General features: G+C 47.1%; 2 protein-coding genes across 2 annotated transcripts; both read right to left on the reverse strand.

The window, feature by feature from the left end:
* Positions 1 to 2,837: 2,837 nt before the first annotated feature.
* TMEM37 (transmembrane protein 37) lies at positions 2,838 to 6,780 on the reverse strand. Its single transcript, XM_067298585.1, has 2 exons — positions 6,721 to 6,780; positions 2,838 to 5,893 (listed from the first exon to the last, which is right to left on the reverse strand). Exons 1-2 carry the CDS (start codon positions 6,739 to 6,741, stop codon positions 5,321 to 5,323), a joined length of 594 nt encoding a protein of 197 aa, XP_067154686.1. The 5' UTR covers positions 6,742 to 6,780; the 3' UTR covers positions 2,838 to 5,320.
* Positions 6,781 to 16,330: 9,550 nt separating this feature from the next.
* DBI (diazepam binding inhibitor, acyl-CoA binding protein) lies at positions 16,331 to 20,050 on the reverse strand. Its single transcript, XM_067298586.1, has 4 exons — positions 19,952 to 20,050; positions 19,677 to 19,794; positions 17,824 to 17,886; positions 16,331 to 16,629 (listed from the first exon to the last, which is right to left on the reverse strand). The coding sequence occupies exons 1-4, from the start codon at positions 19,958 to 19,960 to the stop codon at positions 16,556 to 16,558; spliced, it is 264 nt and encodes an 87-aa protein (XP_067154687.1). The 5' UTR covers positions 19,961 to 20,050; the 3' UTR covers positions 16,331 to 16,555.
* Positions 20,051 to 20,268: the final 218 nt, after the last annotated feature.

Below are 20,268 nucleotides of genomic sequence, written 5' to 3' on the forward strand. Positions count from 1 at the left end.
AAATCTCTCTCGAGTCTGCAGTCGTACAAACCTGCAAGCTTGTACATGATAGTACACTGTCACAAGGTATTTGAGCTTCTACTTCAGCTTTACATTTTTAAGGATAAGATTAAGTAAATTCTCCTGGTTTGAGCTGCAAAGGGATAAACAAATTCAGCCAGCAAAAGCAATCAAATCTAGTATTTAATTTTGTATCTTTATTTCCCCAGTTGAGGCAATGCTTGCCTGGCTTTCTTGATGACTGAACAGAAAGAAAGTGGGCATTTACCACACTTCTCCCTCCTGCTCACCCATAAAGCGCTGGCAGAACCAGCGCGCTCCTGCGAAGTGGGGACTAAATGGCATTTCCCAGCTGTTGCCCAAACTGCTCCAGCAAGCTCTTATTTACACCAAGTCCTCATGGCAGGCGTCTGTCATTTCACCAGAAGCAAAACATGCAGAGAAATTTAAAGGATGCCTTCAAAGTTAAATCACCTGCCCAGAAGCAGGTGTTGACTGCTGTGATTAGCTGGGTTTTAAACTGCAAGTTTAAGGGCAGGAAAAAAATAATCTTTTTTTTCTTCCCCTGTCACGCTCTCCCTCAAGTGTGGATAAAAACCCTTGCTCCTTGCTGACTTACTCAAAACAAGCAGATCCTCCCAGCTTCTGGGAGGTTCACTTGGTCCCAAGGTGTTTAGCAAGTCAGATACTTCCAAAAAGACACAGTCATTAGCCTAATTTCCTCTCTGGCCTACGAAAGCTAAAAGAAGACCAACAAGAGCAGGGAAACAACACGTCTGCTCCCTGTCTGAGAATTAAACATTTGTCAGTAAGCCAAAGCAGCTGCTTGTTTTAAACACCAGTGCCTCCTTACTGCATTAATGAAGAAATATAGATGAAGAGATCCAATAAGGTGTAGTTAAGCAGGCCTGATGCAATTATTTGCTATGGCACAAGCCTGGGGAAGAGCTCAGCTGGGGAGCGTGGTGCAAGGGCTGGCACCTGATAGCCCAAGGCTGGGTACAGCCCAGGCAGAGCACGATGCCTCTTTGTACAGAAATCCTGAGCAAACGGAGCGGGGGGAACCACATGCTCTGAAATAAAAAGCTGATGATTTTCTTTCTTTTTTTTTTTTTTTAAATCGGTGTTCGGGCATAAACTATTAGCTTAGAGGCAGAGAAGTAAATCTTAGGGAGCGGTGCAAAGAGTGGGAGTGAGGAATGGGTGCAAGACACAAATTCCCGATTTCCATGGCCTGGAAGTACCTACAGGTGCCATTGGACAAAAAATCTCAACATGAACTCCGCGTGCGGAGATCACTGACTTTCCCCTTCTCCATACTTGCTCCTTGTTTAAGGGACTGTAGGCAGTTGTTATCAGTGGACAGGACTTCAGTGCCGTCTTTCAGACAGGTTGCTTATCACCATTCAGCGACACTGGTGTGACACTCGTGACAATCCCTGGATGTTCACTCCAGGTCATCGAAGGGGCCAGCTGCAGCTCTCCGAGCCAGCAACGCCAGCAGCAGCTCGGCAGCCCTAACGTCAGCAGTCGAAGACGTAAGACTGAATTTAAGAGGAAGCGATCAACGAATTCTCCCAACACAGCAACAAGGAAGTTCCCAGCCAAACTGACAGAAGCAAAAAGCAATGTTACACCATGAAGAGTCACGTTGTGAAACTCTTCACCACTGAGCATTGGGGGAGTTGAAATAAATGGGTTCAGAAGGGGCTTCACAGGAGGTGGATCCATGGCTGGCAATCAGGGGGAACCACAAGAAGGAACCCAACCAACACCCCCCTGGGACAGGCTGGTCTTGAACTTGCAAGCTCAAGCCAGGGGGTTAGAAGAAGAGTCATTGCCTGCTTCTCACCATAATCCCCAGCAAAGGGAAAGATGACAGGGAAGGCTAGTAATCTTCCCATAGTCACCTTCCCCTGAATCACAAAAGCAAGAAACTGCTCAACACCCAGCTGGGGGTTTCCCCGCAGCACAGCCTATGAGGCTACTGTAAAGACTTAAAAATCAAAGTACCAGTGACGGTGCTCTGGGCTGTCTCCCTAGTTAATGGGCCCTAGCCTCTTATTTCCTTATTCTTATCCACAAGCAACGGTTTGTGCACAAGTTTCCAATTAAAGCCAGCACCTGAACAAGTCCGAACAACTCTTTAACAGGAGGTGGTGTTCATTACCCAGCTCTTAAGAGACATTAAACCATCTGGGACAGGCCAATGGTCTCTCCCACGGGAGTGAGAGAGAATACCAGGTGCTAATTAACTTGCTTGAGGTTACATAAACTAATTCAGGGGTGAAGCTGGAAATCTGTATGCCTGACACTTAAGTAAAACTGCTAGTATAGTAAGCTTAAAAAAAATATATATATATATTTGCACTCGAATACTACTTTCTGCAGAGCAAATGAGCACAAGAAAGCTGGGGAAAGAGCAAAGATGCTTCAGACGCTGGGTACAGTGTGGGAAAACGGAAGTGGAAGACACAGGAAAAAAGCTATTTAGCTGGTAAACAGAACATGTAACAGCAGGAAATCACTGAGAGCCTAAAAGGTTCTCCAATTCGCATAAGCGCGGCTGACTGCCCCTCTCGTTCGGTAACGCAGCAAGCGAGCTGGCTGGCTGCTGGGGCAGCACGAATGTGTTGCAGGGAAAAGGGGAGCATCCCCGGGGGCTCCGCAGAGCCTTGCCGCCCTGGCCAGCACTCGGCAGGGCACCGAGCAGCCCTTCCTTCATCTGTCTCGCAGAGTGAACGTGCAGAACTGGTGCCTGGGAGGCATCACATAAACCCCACTCTTCCCCTTAAATCTGCAGCCCAATATCTAAACGTAGGAAGAGAGAATTGCAGTTCTCTTACTTTCAAAGAAATTTATTTAACGAACTTCAGGAATCTTGCTTGACACTCCAGCAGGCTTCAGAAAGTGAACAGTTACCAGTTGCTGCCACATCAGTTGTTGTAGGTAAGGATGTCTCCAAGACAATCAATCCTGTTCTGTAGTATTTAGCCACCAAAATGCCTCTTCACTCAGAATTAGTGAGTTAAGCAGTATTATACAAAGCTAGTTAAAAAATAAAAATTAAAATTAACTGTATTTTCATGAGAGGATTCATTCCCTACCCCAACAAAAGGCATCTTCTTCAGCTAGTCGAAGGCATCCTCAAGTCATTAACAACCCTGCCGAGTCTTAGGTGAACTCAATGGCCAATTGTCGACGGTCTCCCCCACCCCAAGTGGGGCAGGAGGCACCAGACAGGGACACGGTCTGGTTTCCCCCTGCCCTCCCCCAAGGCCAGGGTCTGCAGGTGAAGGGCACCATACCCCATGGGGACTAAAGGGAGTCCACACAGCATTTTGGATGCCACCAAGAAGGCACTCGGTGAAGTTACATTCCAGGTTTCTAGACAAGCCAAGGACACGCAGGCCCTTGTCTCATGTTGGGGTGCAGCGTGGGCATCCCTAGGCACCAGAGCAGGTTCATTGGTCATTTAAGGCACTCTGCCAACTGGTGACATCAAAGTGCAACAATTTGGGACTGGGCCTTGCAGACTCTTGTTGGGGTAAGTGGCTCCACTAAAACCAACAGCACTATCCATACCGGCGTCTGCAAGGTCAGCCCACTGGCATGCTTTGAACAGTGCAATTCAGCAAATCAAGAGCACCTTTAAAAAGAGATATGATCACAGTGCAGTTTTCCAGAGGCAGGTTAAGGGCACAATCCCAGAATTTGTCATCCTTGGGAGAAGGTCAGGAAGCTCTGACAGAGCCCCAGACACCCCAAGGGATTTGGGAGCTGTGCTGGGTAACATAGCTCAGTGCACCATCTTATCTGGAAGAGACGCCAACTCATGCACAAAAGCCCAAGCAGCACTGACCTGAGCAAGCCTCATGTCTAGACCTGGACTGAAACTGGATCTCAGAAGATGCTTAGAAACAATATTGTAAAAAAGTTATGGAAAGGAGACTGTCCTCATGTAGGGAGCAAGTCCACAGGAGAGCATTCAGCAAGTGCACGCTTAGGCTCAGGCAGGACTTGTGATTCTTGGCTTTCACATGGCTCCTCAAGCAGAGCTCTTCATTTGTGGCTCACCTGCACAGCCTTCCTGGCCTTTCTGCTATGATGCCTTTGTGTCAGGTAAAAAAAAAAAAAAAAGATTGCATCAAAATCACTGCACAGGAAACGAATACCTTGCTAACGACTATCAAGAACTACAGAGATGAGGCACATATAAACATTTGTCTTAAAACTAAACACAAAAAGTCTCACCAGCAGATACAAAACAGGCATTAAATCAGAGAGGCTCTGGGATACCCTGAAGACATTTTTAATCTGCTGTCCGTGGGGTGCTGTACGCTGAACAGGGAGGACGGGTTCAGAGCAGCCAACCTCTGCAGTCACCTCTCGTTTTACATCAGACACAAACGAGGGATTTTAAAACTGCAACAACTGTAGAGACCTCAGCACAGGGCAGATCCTGATTCCTGGAGCTGCCCCCATCAGTTCCCCCTTGGGAAACGTTGGGCTTCTCCCTCCCCTTCCCGTCATTAATCCCGTGAAGGAAAGGGCTTGGTGCGATCAGGAAGATGACAGTTCGATCAGGAAGACTGACAGTTCGCTCGTCCCAGCGGTGATGCTGCGGGAGAAGTCTGTGACGGGCTGGTCGCAGCTGCAGGAGGAGCCTATCTACCATTGCCCTGGTTGGAAACTTGGGGACCCAAACGCATGGCAGAAGGTGCAGCATGCTGAGAGGCCAAGGTGATGGTGCATCTGCCCAGCCACAACTCCAACCCAAAGCCCACACAGAGCTCATCCCCCTTTCCCAAAAAGGGGGCAAAAAAACCCAGGAAGAGCAGTGCCCTACAACAGCCGAGGAGCGCAGAGGGAAGCACAGATAATCTGTCCCTGATACCAAATGAGTACATGAGACACTGAAGTTGTGTCACACATGCTTCACGAGCTCTGGAGGACGGGGGAAAGCCCAACAGTGCCAAACCCATAATAGTACAGGCTGCACATAAGCCTCACAAACAAGCATGCTTGTGCAGGCTGCAGTTTGCCATTCTTCTACACATTTAACGGCAAACCCCCTTAATCCATTGCTTCAGAAAGCTGCATTTCAATAACAGCCAGTCCAAGTTCCCGCTTTGCTCATGCTGTGCCGTCCTCCACGCTGATCGGTGGGTCTGTCCTCTGAAATCAAACCGTCCAGCTGAGGGACGCTTTCCGCACACAATGTGAGATGCGGTGTCCTTTTCAAACTTCATTAGACTCCCTCTTCTTCCAGTCTAATTGGCACAGCTGATGACGCAAAGGCAGAGAGCGCCCTCGGCACCTAGATTTTCCCTAGCCTGCTCCCCGGGTACGTGAGGCTGTTGATGTGGAGTCCACTGATCCCGTTGAGGAAGAAGAGGAAGGCAGCAATGAACTCGCACCAGTACGTCAGCGAGAAGCCTGTGAAGGTGATGTGATCCCTCAGGAGGATTGAGAAGCTCAGGACTCCCGCAGATGACAGCAAGAAGGAGACGAGGATGAGAACCGAACCTAGCGACCACTTTCGCCTTGAGTTGGCATCTTCGCAGACCTGGGAGACCATCAGGAGCTCCAGGCCGAATATGGCTACCACGACAGCAAAAGCCACCATGCTCCTGATGAGGATCATCCCCACGTTCATCCCTTCCACGTCAGCCAGGCTCAGATCGGTGACGCATTTCAGGACGCTGCTGTTGCTAACGGTGCAGAAGTGCCAGAGCCCGAAGAGCTCCCCCCTCGCGAAAAGCCAGCGGCCATCGCAGACGGAGATGGACGACAAGACCACGGCTATGGCCACACACAGGATGATGAGGCTCCTGATGAACGCCTCGAAGAAAGCCTTCCGCGGCCGCCTGTGCGCCAGCAGCCTCTGCGCCTTAGGGGAGAGCGGCGAAGAAAACAAATTGAGTTAACAGGGCTCCTTTCAGCCATTAATCAGGCTGAAATGAAATTAGACGGGCGAAGTTAATGGACTTGTAGGAATGATGTCAGTGCTGGAGGAGATCTGGCCGCGCGGGCAGCAGCGCTCTGCCCCCCGGCCGGCTGCGGGCAGGGGAGCTAAACCCCGCCGCAGCCCCCCAAACCGGGCCCCGCGGCCCCGGCTCTGCCCGCGCAGCGCCCCGCGCTTCCCCGCCGGCTCCCGCGGCCCCGCCGCAGCCTTTCTGCTCCGCGCCGCCACGGGCGCCGAGACGTGCAGCGCCGTGCACCCGCCGGCCGTTCAACACCCCCCCTCCCCGCCGCCACGCTGCGCCCCCTCCCCGGCGTGCAGCGCCGTGCACCGCCCGGCCGTCCAAGCCACCCTTTCGGCCGTGCACCCCCTCCCCGGCCGTGCACCCCCATAGCGTGCAGCGCCGTGCACCCTCTCCCCGGCCGTCCAACCCCCCCCCCCGGCTGCATACCCCCTCCCCGGCCGTGCAGCCCCCTCCGGTGTCCAAGCCGTCCCGGCTGTGCACCCCCCCCATCGGCGTGCAGCACCGTGCACCCCCCGCTGCATACCCCCTCCCCGGCCGTGCACCCTCTCTCCGGCCATCCAAATCCCCCCCGCGGCTGTACACTCCCTCCCCGGCCGCGCAGCCCCCTCCGGTGTCCGAGCCGTCCCGGCTGTGCGCTCCCTCCCCGGCGTGCAGCACCGTGCACGCCCGGCCGTGCGCACCCTCCGCGGCCGCGCAGCGCCGCGCGCCCCGCTCCCGCTCCCGGCCGTACCTGCGCCCCGAGGGCGGTCATGCTGCCGCCGGCGCCGCGAGCCGCGCAGAGGCTGGGCGGGCTCCGGCCGCGGCCCTTTATGGCCCCGGCGGGCGGCGGCAGCCCCCGCCCGGCCGCCACGCCCGGGCCCGGGGCGCCGCTGGGCCCCCCCGCGGCGGAGCCGAGCCGAGCGGAGCCGAGCGGAGCCGAGCCCGGCCCAGGTGCCGCCGCCGCTGCGGGGCCCCCCCGCGGCCGGGGGCAGCAGAGCGGAGCGGAGCGGGGGGCAGGGCCCCCCCCAGCCCCGCGCACCCTCTTATCTCCACCTTGCCTATCTCTACCTGTGCCGTCAGCAAAAATGCCTCCGCTCGTAAAGTTTTATACCCTCGGTCTGCTCCTGTTTTGCCGTCCCCTAGCGATTTACTGATTGCTTTAGCTCCCCCCCCCCCCCCCCGCCCCGAAACAACAAGAAGAGAAAAAAAAGCCCAAGGAAGTTGTGTTCTGCTGTGTCATCAGAAACCCTTGTTTTACTGCCAAATTCTGGTTTCAGCTCCAGCCGAGAAAGCTGCCGTGATTCGGGGACTCCGGCACAGGGATCCCGGGACCCGGGCGGCGGTTCCCAGCCGCAGCGCCGGCGGCGGGGGCCTTCCTTCCCTCGAGGTGCCGTCAGAACTTGACCCGTTCTTCTTATTTTCCTACCTGTGCAGAACTGGAAGGCTCTCCGCCGCCGCCGCCGCCGTGTGCTGGAGGTTGTCGTAACTTTACCCTTGCTCTGATTTCCATTTCTGAGCAAATCAGTCTTCTTTACAGACTATCTGTCTTGTTATTTTAAGCTCTAAACCATTTTATAAGGGCTTTCTGTTTGTTTCCCTTAAAAATACATATATATCTGCTAGGATGTGGCTGGAGATTTTTCTGTAACATTTTTTAGTATTTTTCTTCTCAGGGGGAGTTCTGAAGAACACATTTAGGTATTTCACATTTTCATGATAACTTCTGACCTTTTTCCTTGTCCCCTTTTGCAATATCTTTTAATTGCTTCTCCTCAGAGGCGTACACACGACGGGATGATGTTTCCACCTAACTTTGGATTGGGTATTTTCCACTTGCAACACGTGGCAAATTTTTGCAGTGTCTGTTAAAAGTTGTTCTCTGGCTTTGTGGCCTGCAACATTTTTTGTCTTCTGAGCACGCTATCTGACCTGGCAAACTCGATGCTTCCTATGGCCCTTTTAATTTGGTCTCATCGGAGGACGGAATACACTGCATACATCCTGGCTATTTATTCGGCGAGTTAAACATTATTTCCGAATTGCAGTGTTCAGACTGAGGGCATACATTTACTATTAGGCCTTTCCACTTCCAAGTGCTAGATTTAAGAATATTTATTTATTTTTGGCTCCAAATTGCAAGCAGCTTGTGTTGTCTCACTTGCTGGATCAAGTGAACAAACTCTGCTTGCACATAACTGTGCTAAGCAAATGCCGGCTCAGGCCAGACAAAATAAACCGGTCTTATCTGGCAAAAACACTCACATGACTTGTGCCTTTTGTAACATAGGCTCAACCCTGCAAAGCGTTAGGCAATTTGGCCCCCCGTTAGCAAAATTATTAAGCATAGGTCTGACTTGAAAACATGTGAGTCACCCTAACGACTTGAGCAATATGGTGATTTCTTCTTAAACGAGGTGCATCCTGCTGAACCAAGACTGCTTTGCCGTGGAAGGCGGTGGTAGGCTCACATGAGCAAACGCGTGCAGAAATCTCTGCAGAACGAGGAACTTGAGTGGCTGTTTTGGAAACCCAAACTGCGCTGATCCAGACTGGGATCCCTTCATAGCTGTTGCGGCCAAGCTGGTTCCTTGAGGAAAGGGACTGGTTTAGCAATGCTACTTTTGTATCTCTTTTTGTTACCTAGGCTGCAAGCATACAATTGCTTTAATATTTTGTATTTAATTTAGCTTTTCCAAATGTAAAATGTATACCAGAATGAAACTTGACATGTAATTAATATCAGGATATAGCAGAATTGCTTCTGCTGCTATTTCTGGCTATTTGGCTATTAAATATGGCTGGATTTCTAAACATTTTGTACATCTTTTTAAGATGTAGAACCTTGCACCTTGTTCAAATGGAAAGGTGTATTTATTTTCATTGTCTCCTAACTAAAAAAACCCCAAAGATTTTCTCTGCCTTTTCAAAAAATAAAAATAAAAAATTGTTAGAATAAAAGATAAATTGTGAAAAAATGCCTCAAGATTACTATTTGGGGAAAACTGTATGAAAATAGTGTTTTACAATAGAAAGATCAATACTTTTAAAGGAACAATAGAAAATTAATTTCTCTTCTGATTTTTTTTTTTTAACCTACATCATAACAACATAAGTGACCTTTAATGCACTCCAAGTGTATTACTGGTTCAGCTGTGTCAATCTGGAATATTTGGTCTACTGCCACTTTCATTATTCTGTTTATAAAGTCCTTTCTCTGTTGAAATGGTTATTTCACATCCTCTCCCAGGAGAGAAATTTTTCAGGGAAATGTGTTCATAAATAATGGCGATTATTGCAGATTGCTATAAAACACGTGAATAGTTTAATCTGGTTGATTTAAAATAAGGAAGTTGAATGTTGAGGAATCTTTTCTAGCTCCAGGGATTGCAGCAGCACAGCGAGCGTTCAAGACCGCCAGCTCACGGTCCGAGAGTCACTGGGTGGCTTAGGAAAGAGGTAACTGGTGAAGTCTTTCACTTTGAGGTGAAGCAGTGGTTGCAAATACTGAACAATGATAAATCACAAATTCTGTCCTCAAGATTATAAAGCAACCCAAACTACCATGCACTGGAAGTACACAAGCGACTGGATGCGGCATGATACTTGCTGGCTCATGCAACAGAAAGGATCTGTTCCTACTTTTCCCAGGATATACCCTGCAGTATGGGGTTTTCCAATCTTGAAGTTGGTTATGTCTATAAATGCATTTATTTGTCTGTTGAAAAAAAATCTTTCTGATTGTGCATTTGTAACTCTTGAAAGAGCAACTGGTGAAGTTAGGAATTTAAGTCTTCATGTTATCAGATTCCTATTTCAAAATGTCTTTCCAGACAGAAGTTGTCCTGATCTCGGAGACAAAAGACCTTCAGTATGTTGTGGCTGATGCTTCAGGAGATGCCCAAGGCCTGCATGAAGGGCAAAATGGTTTTCTTCATATCTGCTGAAAAAGGTGGGAATATAGAAAATTTTGTTAGGAAAGAGTAAGAGACTGGTAGTCTGGTGCCACTGTTCCTTTGCAGTGCAATTTGCAATAAATTGAAAATACAAGCTCAGGAAGCGGCGTTCAGCTCTGGCTGGGTGCACCCTAGCTGGACTAAAACAGAGCTTCTGGAATGGGGTAAAAAGTCAGCAAGTTGCTGGCAAACTGCTCAAGCCAGGCAGCTTCTGGGAGCGTGGGCACGGTCATCCTCCGTGAGCAGTGCCCCAGGCAAAATATGTGACAGAAGGTGGTTTTGGTTTGTACCAAGGGCGGTACAGCTCGGACCAGCCCCTTGTCACAAGTGCTTTAGCTCACAATCTTCCTCACATCACTGCAAGTTAGGCAGCCAGCACGACAGCCTTGTGCTAACACGAGAAGAGAGGCGGTTGAGCATGTGAGTGGAGAAGGCTCCTGGCCAGATGGTTTCACTTTGCCTCCTGTCCAGACACCTTTCCTATGCCACAGGGAGCCCCCGGCCATAGCTGCCTGGCCGGGAGCTGTCACTTGTCATTGCAGCTCCAGGCTCTCCCACTTACTGCTGGACACCTGCAAAAGTTCACACAATACAGACTGCAAAAGTTCATGATCCTATTGCTCATCCAAATCAAACAGCAACTGTTAAGGTTCCCATAACTGCTTTGGAAACATATTGATAATATGCTGGTCCATTCCACCTTTCTCCCTGCCCCTCCCTTTCCCAACCACCCAAATTATCCAAAGGAAAGACAAAAAGAAGAGGAACTGAGAGACTTTAAACAGAAGGATGGGGTTAAAGGAATAGATTTTATATTCTTGGGGGGGAAAAAAAAAAGTTTTCACCACTGACCAGCTTCTGGACCTAGCTACTAATGTGCAACCTACCTCCACATCATACTGCGTATCTTCAGAGACCTCGCGCTGGGTGCTTGCTTGTTCTGTTTTGGATTCAACCCTTTGCCAGAGGTCCCTGAAATAGCTGGGCTGGCTCAGGTCATATCTGCAAAGTATTTGCATGTATCCATCACAGCAGAAATTGATGCTTTGAAATACATTCAAGACAAAACAGAACTCCAGCCCTTTTATCACTAATAAAAAAAAAAAGTGGGTCCATATTTCAGTACAACGCAAGCTGGGGGAAAAAAATCAGATTATTTGGTTTCTCAGCCGTCTTGTATGCGTTTTTTTATCTCAGTAGCAACTCAGATCAATGCAATTAAATACCAGAGTTAAAAATACTAAGTATGTTAAACTAGTGAGCATACTTTCAAGATTTGAAACTCCTTCAGGAAGCGTTAGGAGAAGATGTCATACTACCATCTCAGCCTTGTGGGGAACACTAAAATGAGTGTCTTGCACAGGTCTCTCTGTAGTCTCAGCATTTCTACATATACTTCTCATCTTAATTTTGATTATGATAGCATTACTTAAGTTTTGTCGGTCAGCAATCATAGCTGTGTTTTTGAAAACCTCAAGTCATTCTAGGTACGGATCTGATGAAGAGAGAGAGAAAAGAATCCCAGACTTCTGTTTGTGTTTTCATCACGTCACAGATCTCTCATTAGTTCAGGATGCAAGTAGCCTTTATCCGTAGAGGTAAAAACTTCAGACTCCATTAATGTAACTGATTCCCTCTGCAGGTCTCCTTCCCTGTTCCACACTGTCTGGTGGAGACAAACAAGGTGTCTCCTTGGCCATCTTAGCTAAGTAATATCATTTTTATTCTTCTCAGGGCGTGGAATCACGCGCTTGAGGCAATCCAGTCTTGCAAATAGAGAACAAAGTATGACTAAAAAGGGCTTTGCAGAGAGATCACATGATCTCCCACTTCGTCAGGGCCTTGAGCTCTTTTTATTAAGGCACTTCAGTGCAGTAGCAATACTTATAGCTAAAATAATCCTTTCTAGCACAAGGATTGGAAGGGATCTGTTGAGCTACTGATTCCATTTCCAGGCTGTTTTTCATATCACCTCTTTCATAAACTTGTCAAGCTCCAGGAATTTTGACCAGATGTTCCAGGATTGCAAGGGGCCTTGGGATCTTTATATATACTTTATCATATCCCCAGGCCCATGCTTATTAAATATACTGCATTTATGCATGGCTTCTCCAATAGTCTAGGCATTTTCTTCCCCCTAAGTATAGGAAAGATTCAAATGACATTAGAGGCAAGACACATTAAATGATTTTGAAAAAGGCTCTGTACCTCTTCAGGTACTCTTAAGGTAACGTAGGATTGCTCTAGAACTACACTGAATGGCAAGATGGTTGTTAAAAGATGAACCAGCAGTAACAAGTGTTATAGCATCAGACCTTGAAGACAAATGGACATGTGGTAGGAACAGCCAAAAGTCCAGAAGCCATAGGTGTAAGTGGGAAAGTTAAAATAGACTGCTGGAGCTTGGTCACCTGAAAGCTCTATTCTAGAATAACTCACTCAAGCTGGGTTTAACCTGGCTTAGATGCTGGCTCTAGAGGGAAGACATGCACATCATTTTCTAAAGTTGGAGACAGTGGCTCATGCGTAGAAGGGACTGGTGTTACTTGTACTTCAGCTTAGCAGTTGAAGGTTTGGCTAATTGAAAGACCAGTTATCTCAGTCTGAAGATGATTAACGTTCCTTAGGGGTATGTGTATGGGGGAAAACAGATTCCATCTTCTTCTGTTGTATTTGTATTTTATAAAACTTGCACTTTCTAGTTTTATTACTACGACTCTTACCCTAAGTGTTATGAGTATGTAATATTAACTTGTCTTATCTCTGAGTAGTTTTGACAAGTTGAAAGACTGCATAACCCTTTTGGGGTTAAAGTTGTGGTATTTAGGAATCTAAGCTGAAATGTATTTTCTTTTCCATTTTTCTCCCTCCTCCATCCATAACTGACCCCACCAATATGAACGAGATAGCTGAGATGCCCAGTCTCCCCAGACTGATGTTGCTCAATATTGTTGGCTCTGAACACTTAGTGGACAAGTGCCTACACTATAAACAACAAATGCAATTGTCATTTATTTTAAGCAGTCAAATCAGAGTCAAATAAGTTCAAAGGTTAAAATAATACTTGTATTGTGAAACATAATCACTCCAGATTAGGACTGAAGAATCTTGACAGAAAAACAGTCACCCTGAGATTGCCTTTTAGTCAAACAGAAAACTTAACTTCAAGGTTGCTAATCTATTATTGGCCGTAAGCAGCACACTGATACAGTGGTATTTGTTAAATCTGCACTAGGAGCGCTGCACGTTCACATGTCTTCAGTAAGTGCAAACAAAATCCACAAGGGAAAAAAAAAAAACAAGGAAAAAACCCCATCCCTTTTATAGCTTATCTCTAATTGCACTGGGCACCGTTCAAGTAACTTCTATGTGCAAGAGCTAATGGTAGGAGAGCGATAGACAGAACACTGTCTTATCACACGCAAGGTAACATTATTGGCATATCCAAAGTCCAGACTGCATTCTGCACTCTGCAAACTCAGCAAACCAGACCTGAGTGCATATACGCCAGCTGGCCTCTGACCGCCTGCATGTTAGCCTTGCCTCAGAGCATGTCTTTTCCCCTTCACAAACACGGCAAGCAGCAGAGTGTTGCTCTCCTTTCTTTGACCTAATACGGAGGAAATAACAGCTCCCTGAATGGGTGTCAGAACAATCCCCTGCTTTTTTGCAGTGCTGCCCCAGCCACCAAAAGCATCTGTTCCTCTGCATCAAGAGTACCTTATTACAGGTAGAGCAACTGCTCTTAAGTTGTATTTTAGTTTGAGACCTGCTGCTTCTGTTTCAAACCTCAAAACAGGCTGTATATCTTAAAGGTTATCTATTTTTACCACTGTATTAGTTTAATAAAAGCTATTACCTCTAGCTACAAATCTGTTTGCAAGTGTCCTTATACTATCCTTGCTCCAACATCACTACTGTTAGTGTTATTTATGCAACCCAGGAGTCCCATGCTTCACACTAGCAAGCACTGTGTGTTATGCAGTAAGTCAGCAGCATTTTCAGAGCAAACAACCCATGCCTTTATGAGACGTTCACCCTGCTGCTAAACAACCAGTCCACTGACTCAGTTCACAGCCTTTTCAGTGGTCTCCCTCCAGTAGTATCCACAAGCATCACACTTCCGAAGAGAGAAAGAGCATGCAAGAGGCCAGTTTACCAATAGCATCCAGTAGGTGCTTCATTCAGTAATGATTTCCAAGCACATCAGTTAATAGCTGCACAGCTAATTTTTCTTTTCATCATCCACACTGCGCACAGACATCAGTACCTTTGTTTCTGCCTTAACACCTCCTGTGAAGTCCCTTTACTGCATAGCTTTTTCTTCCATTAAAACTTGAATTTTTCAATGTACTTCTGAGATGCGCAATTGATAGCCAAAGGGCAGCTTCATTGCCAAAGGGCAGATTCAGTAGTAAGACCAGTGATGCTGCTTTTCTAAAGAAGGTGAAGTTGCAAGCAGAAATATGTTACTATGGTAAAAATAATGCACCCAAACACAGATATTCAAGATAGAACTGTTTGTCACTTACAGAGCCTGGTAAGCAACATTATTTGAAAATACAGGGTAATGTTTAAAAGCCTGGCCAAGACCAAGTTGTCTCCAGGATAAGCACCAGGGATAAGCATATATACCTGATCTGTTCCCTAATGCCAGACAGGTATGAGAAAAGAGAACAGCACTACTGTAATTATGTAGTCTCACAGGGAACCTAAAGCAGAATTAGGAATAGGATATAGTTCTTCCTACTGCCAGCCCAGTATTTAGACAGAATCCGATTCTGTTGTTTTAGCAGTCAGCCATTCTGAAAAAGCTAAATATCTGTTTTGACAGAAAGCATGTCAGCAGAACACTGCATGCTCACGGTAGGTAAGCTTCCAGCCAGTAAGAGCTGAAGTGGAAGTGTTTGCTAGTGCAAGTTACATTCTGCTACAAGTCAGTCAAATCGCCTAAGGATAACTGGCTTCACAAAACACAGCTGTGAAGATGGAGCTAGCTGTGGAATTTAGGGCTGACAAAGAGCTAAAACCATTTTGCTTTACGCTTAACAACTGCTCCTACCTCCATTTTGCAGGGTGAACGTATTTACCACTTCATATCAAGCAACTAACAGAGGGTGCAAGAAGGCAAAAAGACATGCTTATGTTACTTTCATAAAAGAACAAGGGAGAACAGGAATAAGCAACATCCTTCCCTTGCAAGGGCAAGGGATAAACCCTTCTTTATTCAACTTGCCATTAAAAATGTGTTAATCAGCTACAAGAGCTTTTTTGATTAAATGTAGCAGAGGTAGAAAGTTGTAATTTTTGAAAGGATGAGACGTCATGTCCACCTCTTACCGGTGGTATAAGAAAATACGAGTTAGAGCTATACACATTACAGTGTGTATAACATAGTACAGAACTATGCATTTAGCTAATCAGATAATAATGATAGCTCTCACCCCCATGTATTTAAAGAAATTAATTGCTTACCTGAAGGCAACTTGATCTGAAGTCCTCATCTGTTGAGATACCTAACCGTATAGTGGGAGTTGGAATGCCTTATTCCCATATACAGTTGTGACTGTTCTCATATGCCCTACAGTGGAGTATTTCAGGGTTTTATATTTTGAAAGTAAAGACTCTCCTTCCAGCATCAGCAACTCTAATACAGCAGATTTGGCAGTAAGAAATAGCTAAAGGAGTAATGGAGACGAGTTTTCTACAAAACCCAACAGTTTTAACTTTTGCTGATCACTGTTGTAAACTTCCCTTTTGAACAGCTTTGTAAGTGCTAAACTAGTTTATACTTGGTTCACCCGTCACTGTAGGCTCACTATATGATAGCTCAGGTAATTGCAAGTACTCTACAATTACAGGCAATCAGCAATCAAGCATCAGGGGCACAAACAGCTCAGTTTGCCACTCTTTTCTTTCACAGGGAAGGTTTTGTGTTCAGATGCTGTCCAACCGCCTTATCTCCAGAACCTCAACATTATTGTTGAGGGATAACATCTCCAAGATGTGTTCTACGGTATACGATTCTGTGATTGTTTAATGAGTCTCTGAAAGTCCCAGGCAACAAATATCCAACATCTTGTTCTTAACATACATGGCATTAGACCTAGCCTGTTCACAATAACCTTTGAGCTCTGGCTTTTGTGGGTTGCCCTTTATCTCCATGACAAGGAGGCAAAGCAGGATCAGCCATCACGGGGTTGGTTTAAAGAGGAGTCTATGTCGCACGAAACGCAGGTTACTGAGGCCCCCTAGTGGCAGGACGACTGGAGAGGTTAGCGCTAACCCTTGCTTTAGCCTTGGAAAGAAGTGTCCAAAGGCTGCAACGCAGCAGCTAAGGGATGTGCCTCCTTGTTTGAGGTGGGGATGAACTTGGAACAACTCCTGAGGGATGACCATCACGACAGCTAAATTACCAAATGCACTTTAATGAGTTCCAGATTATTTCGTTCACAGGAGGAAACTGTAACATGTCAGTACATTAGGCAGGTATGCAATTTCTACTGAACTATATGCATTATGAAAACAGACTATAGTACACTAGATATTTAAAGTTATCCTCAGTAATCAGTTTTCCACAGTATTAGAGATAAGGCATGTTTCAGATGTGAAAGTGGTTGCTATATTCAGTCCTTAGATGCCATATTTGCCCTTAAGTTCTTCCACTTTTGCTACATAAGCTTTCATTGCATCTTCTTTGGACATTCCTGAAAGACATAACACAGGAGGTAGTCAGAACAGGTACAGCAGCCCACCCCTCTCCTACAAGCTTCCCTGAACACACTCTTTACTCTTTCAGGGACACACAGATCCTAAGATGACCAAGCCTTGCAACAACATGGTGTCACAGGATCATCTGTTCCATACAAGCTTAGTTCACCATGGCTATATTTTCTGCTGGTTCACTCCCTGCAAAGAGCGCTCTAGGCTAGCAAAGACCCCAAATCAATGCCACCAGAAATGCAAGAGCACAAGATAATGGTGAAGACTGTTTATTTAGGCTGAGCAAACCCAGGTGATGCATGCATTCACTTATAAACCATGCAGATTTACACATGGCCTGATCATCTATAGGTATATGCAAGCTGCTGTTTGCTTGCATAAACATGCAACTTTGCTGCCACCTTATGCCCAGTTGTGCTGGCTACTCATTTCTGAACATTTTTCAATTGCGACCCTACTTTTATATCTAGGCTGGATGTTGCCAATTTACATAGGCATTCTCAAGTTATTAATAAAGAAACAACTTTCTGCAGCATTACTTTCTGCAGTGTCCCCGTTTTGCCTTTCTCTCAGCTACAGAATTGTTGGTCAGTTCTTGTCTTCCATCAAAACGATCCCTGCTGTGGCCAGACAGCAGAAAGCTAGCTGGTAGAACAATACAGCAGCTACCAGACAGCTGGTAGGCAACGCAGTAACTTCCTGCTTAAGTAGACATTTTTCAGCCTGTCATTCTGCATCTGTACAATTACTTCCCACTTCCCTGAGCCTTTCTTAAAAGTATCTTTCTCAAGTGTATGGTCATTCCAGTCTGTAAGTACTTTGGCATTAAGATGCCTTTTTCATGCAATTTACAATTCCTTGCTATAGCACTTAGCGGCATGCAAACGGAGAGCAAAGCTGAGAGCGTTACTTGGCTATGAATCTAGTATTAAAGTTTTAAACAAACATGATCAGCAGCCATAAGAAAAATATATTCCAAATCAAGGTTACATCTGCATAGACAGCAACAGAACAGTCTATTATTTGTATTCACTCCATTCACAATTATTACAGGAAAGCTATTTGAACAGCTCAGACTGCATTTTGGTGTAGTTCTAATTCTTATCTTACAAGGCAATGGTATTCTACAAGGCAACACATTTCCCCCCTGCCCCCCTATTTTTTAAGCAGACACTTACCTTTTAGTGCACTCCAGGCATCCCACTTTGCTTTGCCTTTGAAGTCAAGCATACCAGGGCGTTCTGAGAGAGAGAGAGAGAATTGACAGCAGAATTAGTTTGTAGGGCCTGGCTGTAGATAATACCTAGTCCCTTCCTGAAAGTTGTTCTGCTCTTAACCACAGACTACAATGACTCACCACTGCAGGCAACGCTTACTGACCTGCAGAGAGGGGAGCACTTCCGATGCTGAAGAGAGCATGCTGTAATGCTATTGGTGGCGACAGAGAGGTTATTCTCTGCCAAGTTCCCTTAAGACAGCAGCATTTGAACAGAAGAGCACCACACAGTCTGATTTGGTTTATCACTGTACTTTCTGAAGAAAGTTCTGTTGCGTGAGCACTACCCAATTGGAGAATATCAGCTCTAAAGTACAGCAGAAATCCCCCCGCCCAAGGTCCATTACATACCGAGACATGAAATCAAGAGCTAGTAGCATACAGCTTAGAACTCATTATCTTCAAGTTAACAGTATTTTTTAACATAGATTTTCATGTGTTCTATCATCCTAGTGGTATAAGCACTGAATTATAACTTACTTCATTATAGGCTAGGGATGACTGCAGCCAAAAAGAGAAGAAAGGGGTTAGATTTAGATGTGTCTGTAACCATTCTTCATGTAAATTCACCTCTGTGTTTTTACTTCTTTGCTATCTCATTAAATACAATCCTTCGGATTACCAATTAAAATGGAATTGGACAGTAGCCTGTACATTAGATAGACCAATATCCTTGCACTGCTCACATGGCAGCTCCACCCCTTACTATTACACAGATTGCTTTTCTAGCCGACTCCTCTTAGCTATTGCCTCACAGGAATACAGTGATTTATACAAATGTTGGTAATACTAACAGCTCTGCAAAACTATTTCACATTGGCAAGCATTAATAATGCTGCTTTCCAACCATGCCAAAAGTGTCAGGTCTTAATACCAAGCTCAGTTCTTTTGTCCCCAGTGCCACCCATCTTAGAAAGAGACTGCATATGCCTGTACTTACACTTCCAGTGCATGTCACTACCAGCTTTGACTTCAACCTACACCCAATAAACTTAACCACTAATTGGGTCAGGAGGCCACCACTCCAAGTGAATGGCCTTTGTCCTTTCTAAATCTAGTTACTCAAGTGCTCCACAAGGTCAACAGAGACAGGCTTCATTCTAAACGTTATTCATAGTCTGAGCTGCCAGTGACAGAAGCACAGCAGCAGTAGCAGCAGAATAGATTTGGCACAGCGTCTCACCTACAGAGATATTTCTACTACAAGCCTTCCAAGACATGATAATTAATGACAGCTCCTCTAAGAGTTTTTCCTGTTTTGCATACATCTGTGTTGTTTCCTTCTGCTTTGAACTTCCAAATCTATTTTTAGCAGTATATCTAATTACTCCCCCAGCCCCAAGTTTTGGGGCTATACATTTGTATAGTTTGCCTTGATATTTAAGCCTGTTTAACTAAGAAGTGTTTGCATTCCAGCAACAAACCTTGACCTAGGCAGCTACTTACTGATAGAGGGCTCCAAAAATCTGAAAAACAACATCTGCACAAAGGATTCTTAGCCCTTCTCGTAACGATTTAGGTAACTGCAACCGAGTTAATTCAAAACCCACAAGTTGCACCAACTCTTATCTATAGCGGTCAGGTCAGCTCGTGCCCGCAATGCTCGTAACCCCACGCCAAGTTGGTACCGAGCCACTTCTGCAAACCACGGCATTGCGAAGAGCGACACATGCAATCGGGGAGCGGCTTGGCCTCGCAGAGCCGTTAGCTGTTAGCCGTGACGGCGCTTCCCCCGGGCTGCCCCGCCGTACTCACGCGTGTTCACGTCGCCCACCGTGGCCTGCTTGAAGTGGCTGTAGACGTCCAGCATCTCCTCGTCCGTGGGCTGCGACTTGAGCTGCTTCACCTCCTCCGCCGCCTTCTCGAACGCGGCCTGCGGAGGGCGGCGCCGCCGTGAGCCCCCCGCAACCGCCGGCGGGGAGCTGCCCGCGTCCCGCCCGGCCCCATTCCCCCCTCCCCCCTCCTCCCCCCCCCGACCCCTCACCGACCCCCCCCCAGCGCCCCGGCCCCGGCCCCGGTCCCGGTCCCACCTGAGCCATCGCGGCGATCCCGGCACCCTGCCCGCTACCACACGTCTACTGCACCGCCCCCGCCCGGCCCGCCGCTTCACCCATCGCCAGAGCGCCCGCCGGCCAATCCTGACGCCCCGCGCGCCCCCGCGCCAATCGGCGCCTCGCGGAGGCGGGGAGAAGCGAGGCAAAGGGCCAATGCGAAGGCGGCGCGGGAAAGGGGCGGGTTTTGGGGCGGCCGCGCCGCCCGTTGAGGGGCGCGAGGGGAGAGGTGAGCTCGGGCCTCGCGGAGGGGGGGCGGGGCCGGGCCGCCGGAGCCGCGCGGATTGGAGGCGCGG

The sequence above is a fragment of the Apteryx mantelli genome, chromosome 6, assembly GCF_036417845.1.
Source record: "Apteryx mantelli isolate bAptMan1 chromosome 6, bAptMan1.hap1, whole genome shotgun sequence".
NCBI lineage: Eukaryota > Metazoa > Chordata > Aves > Apterygiformes > Apterygidae > Apteryx > Apteryx mantelli.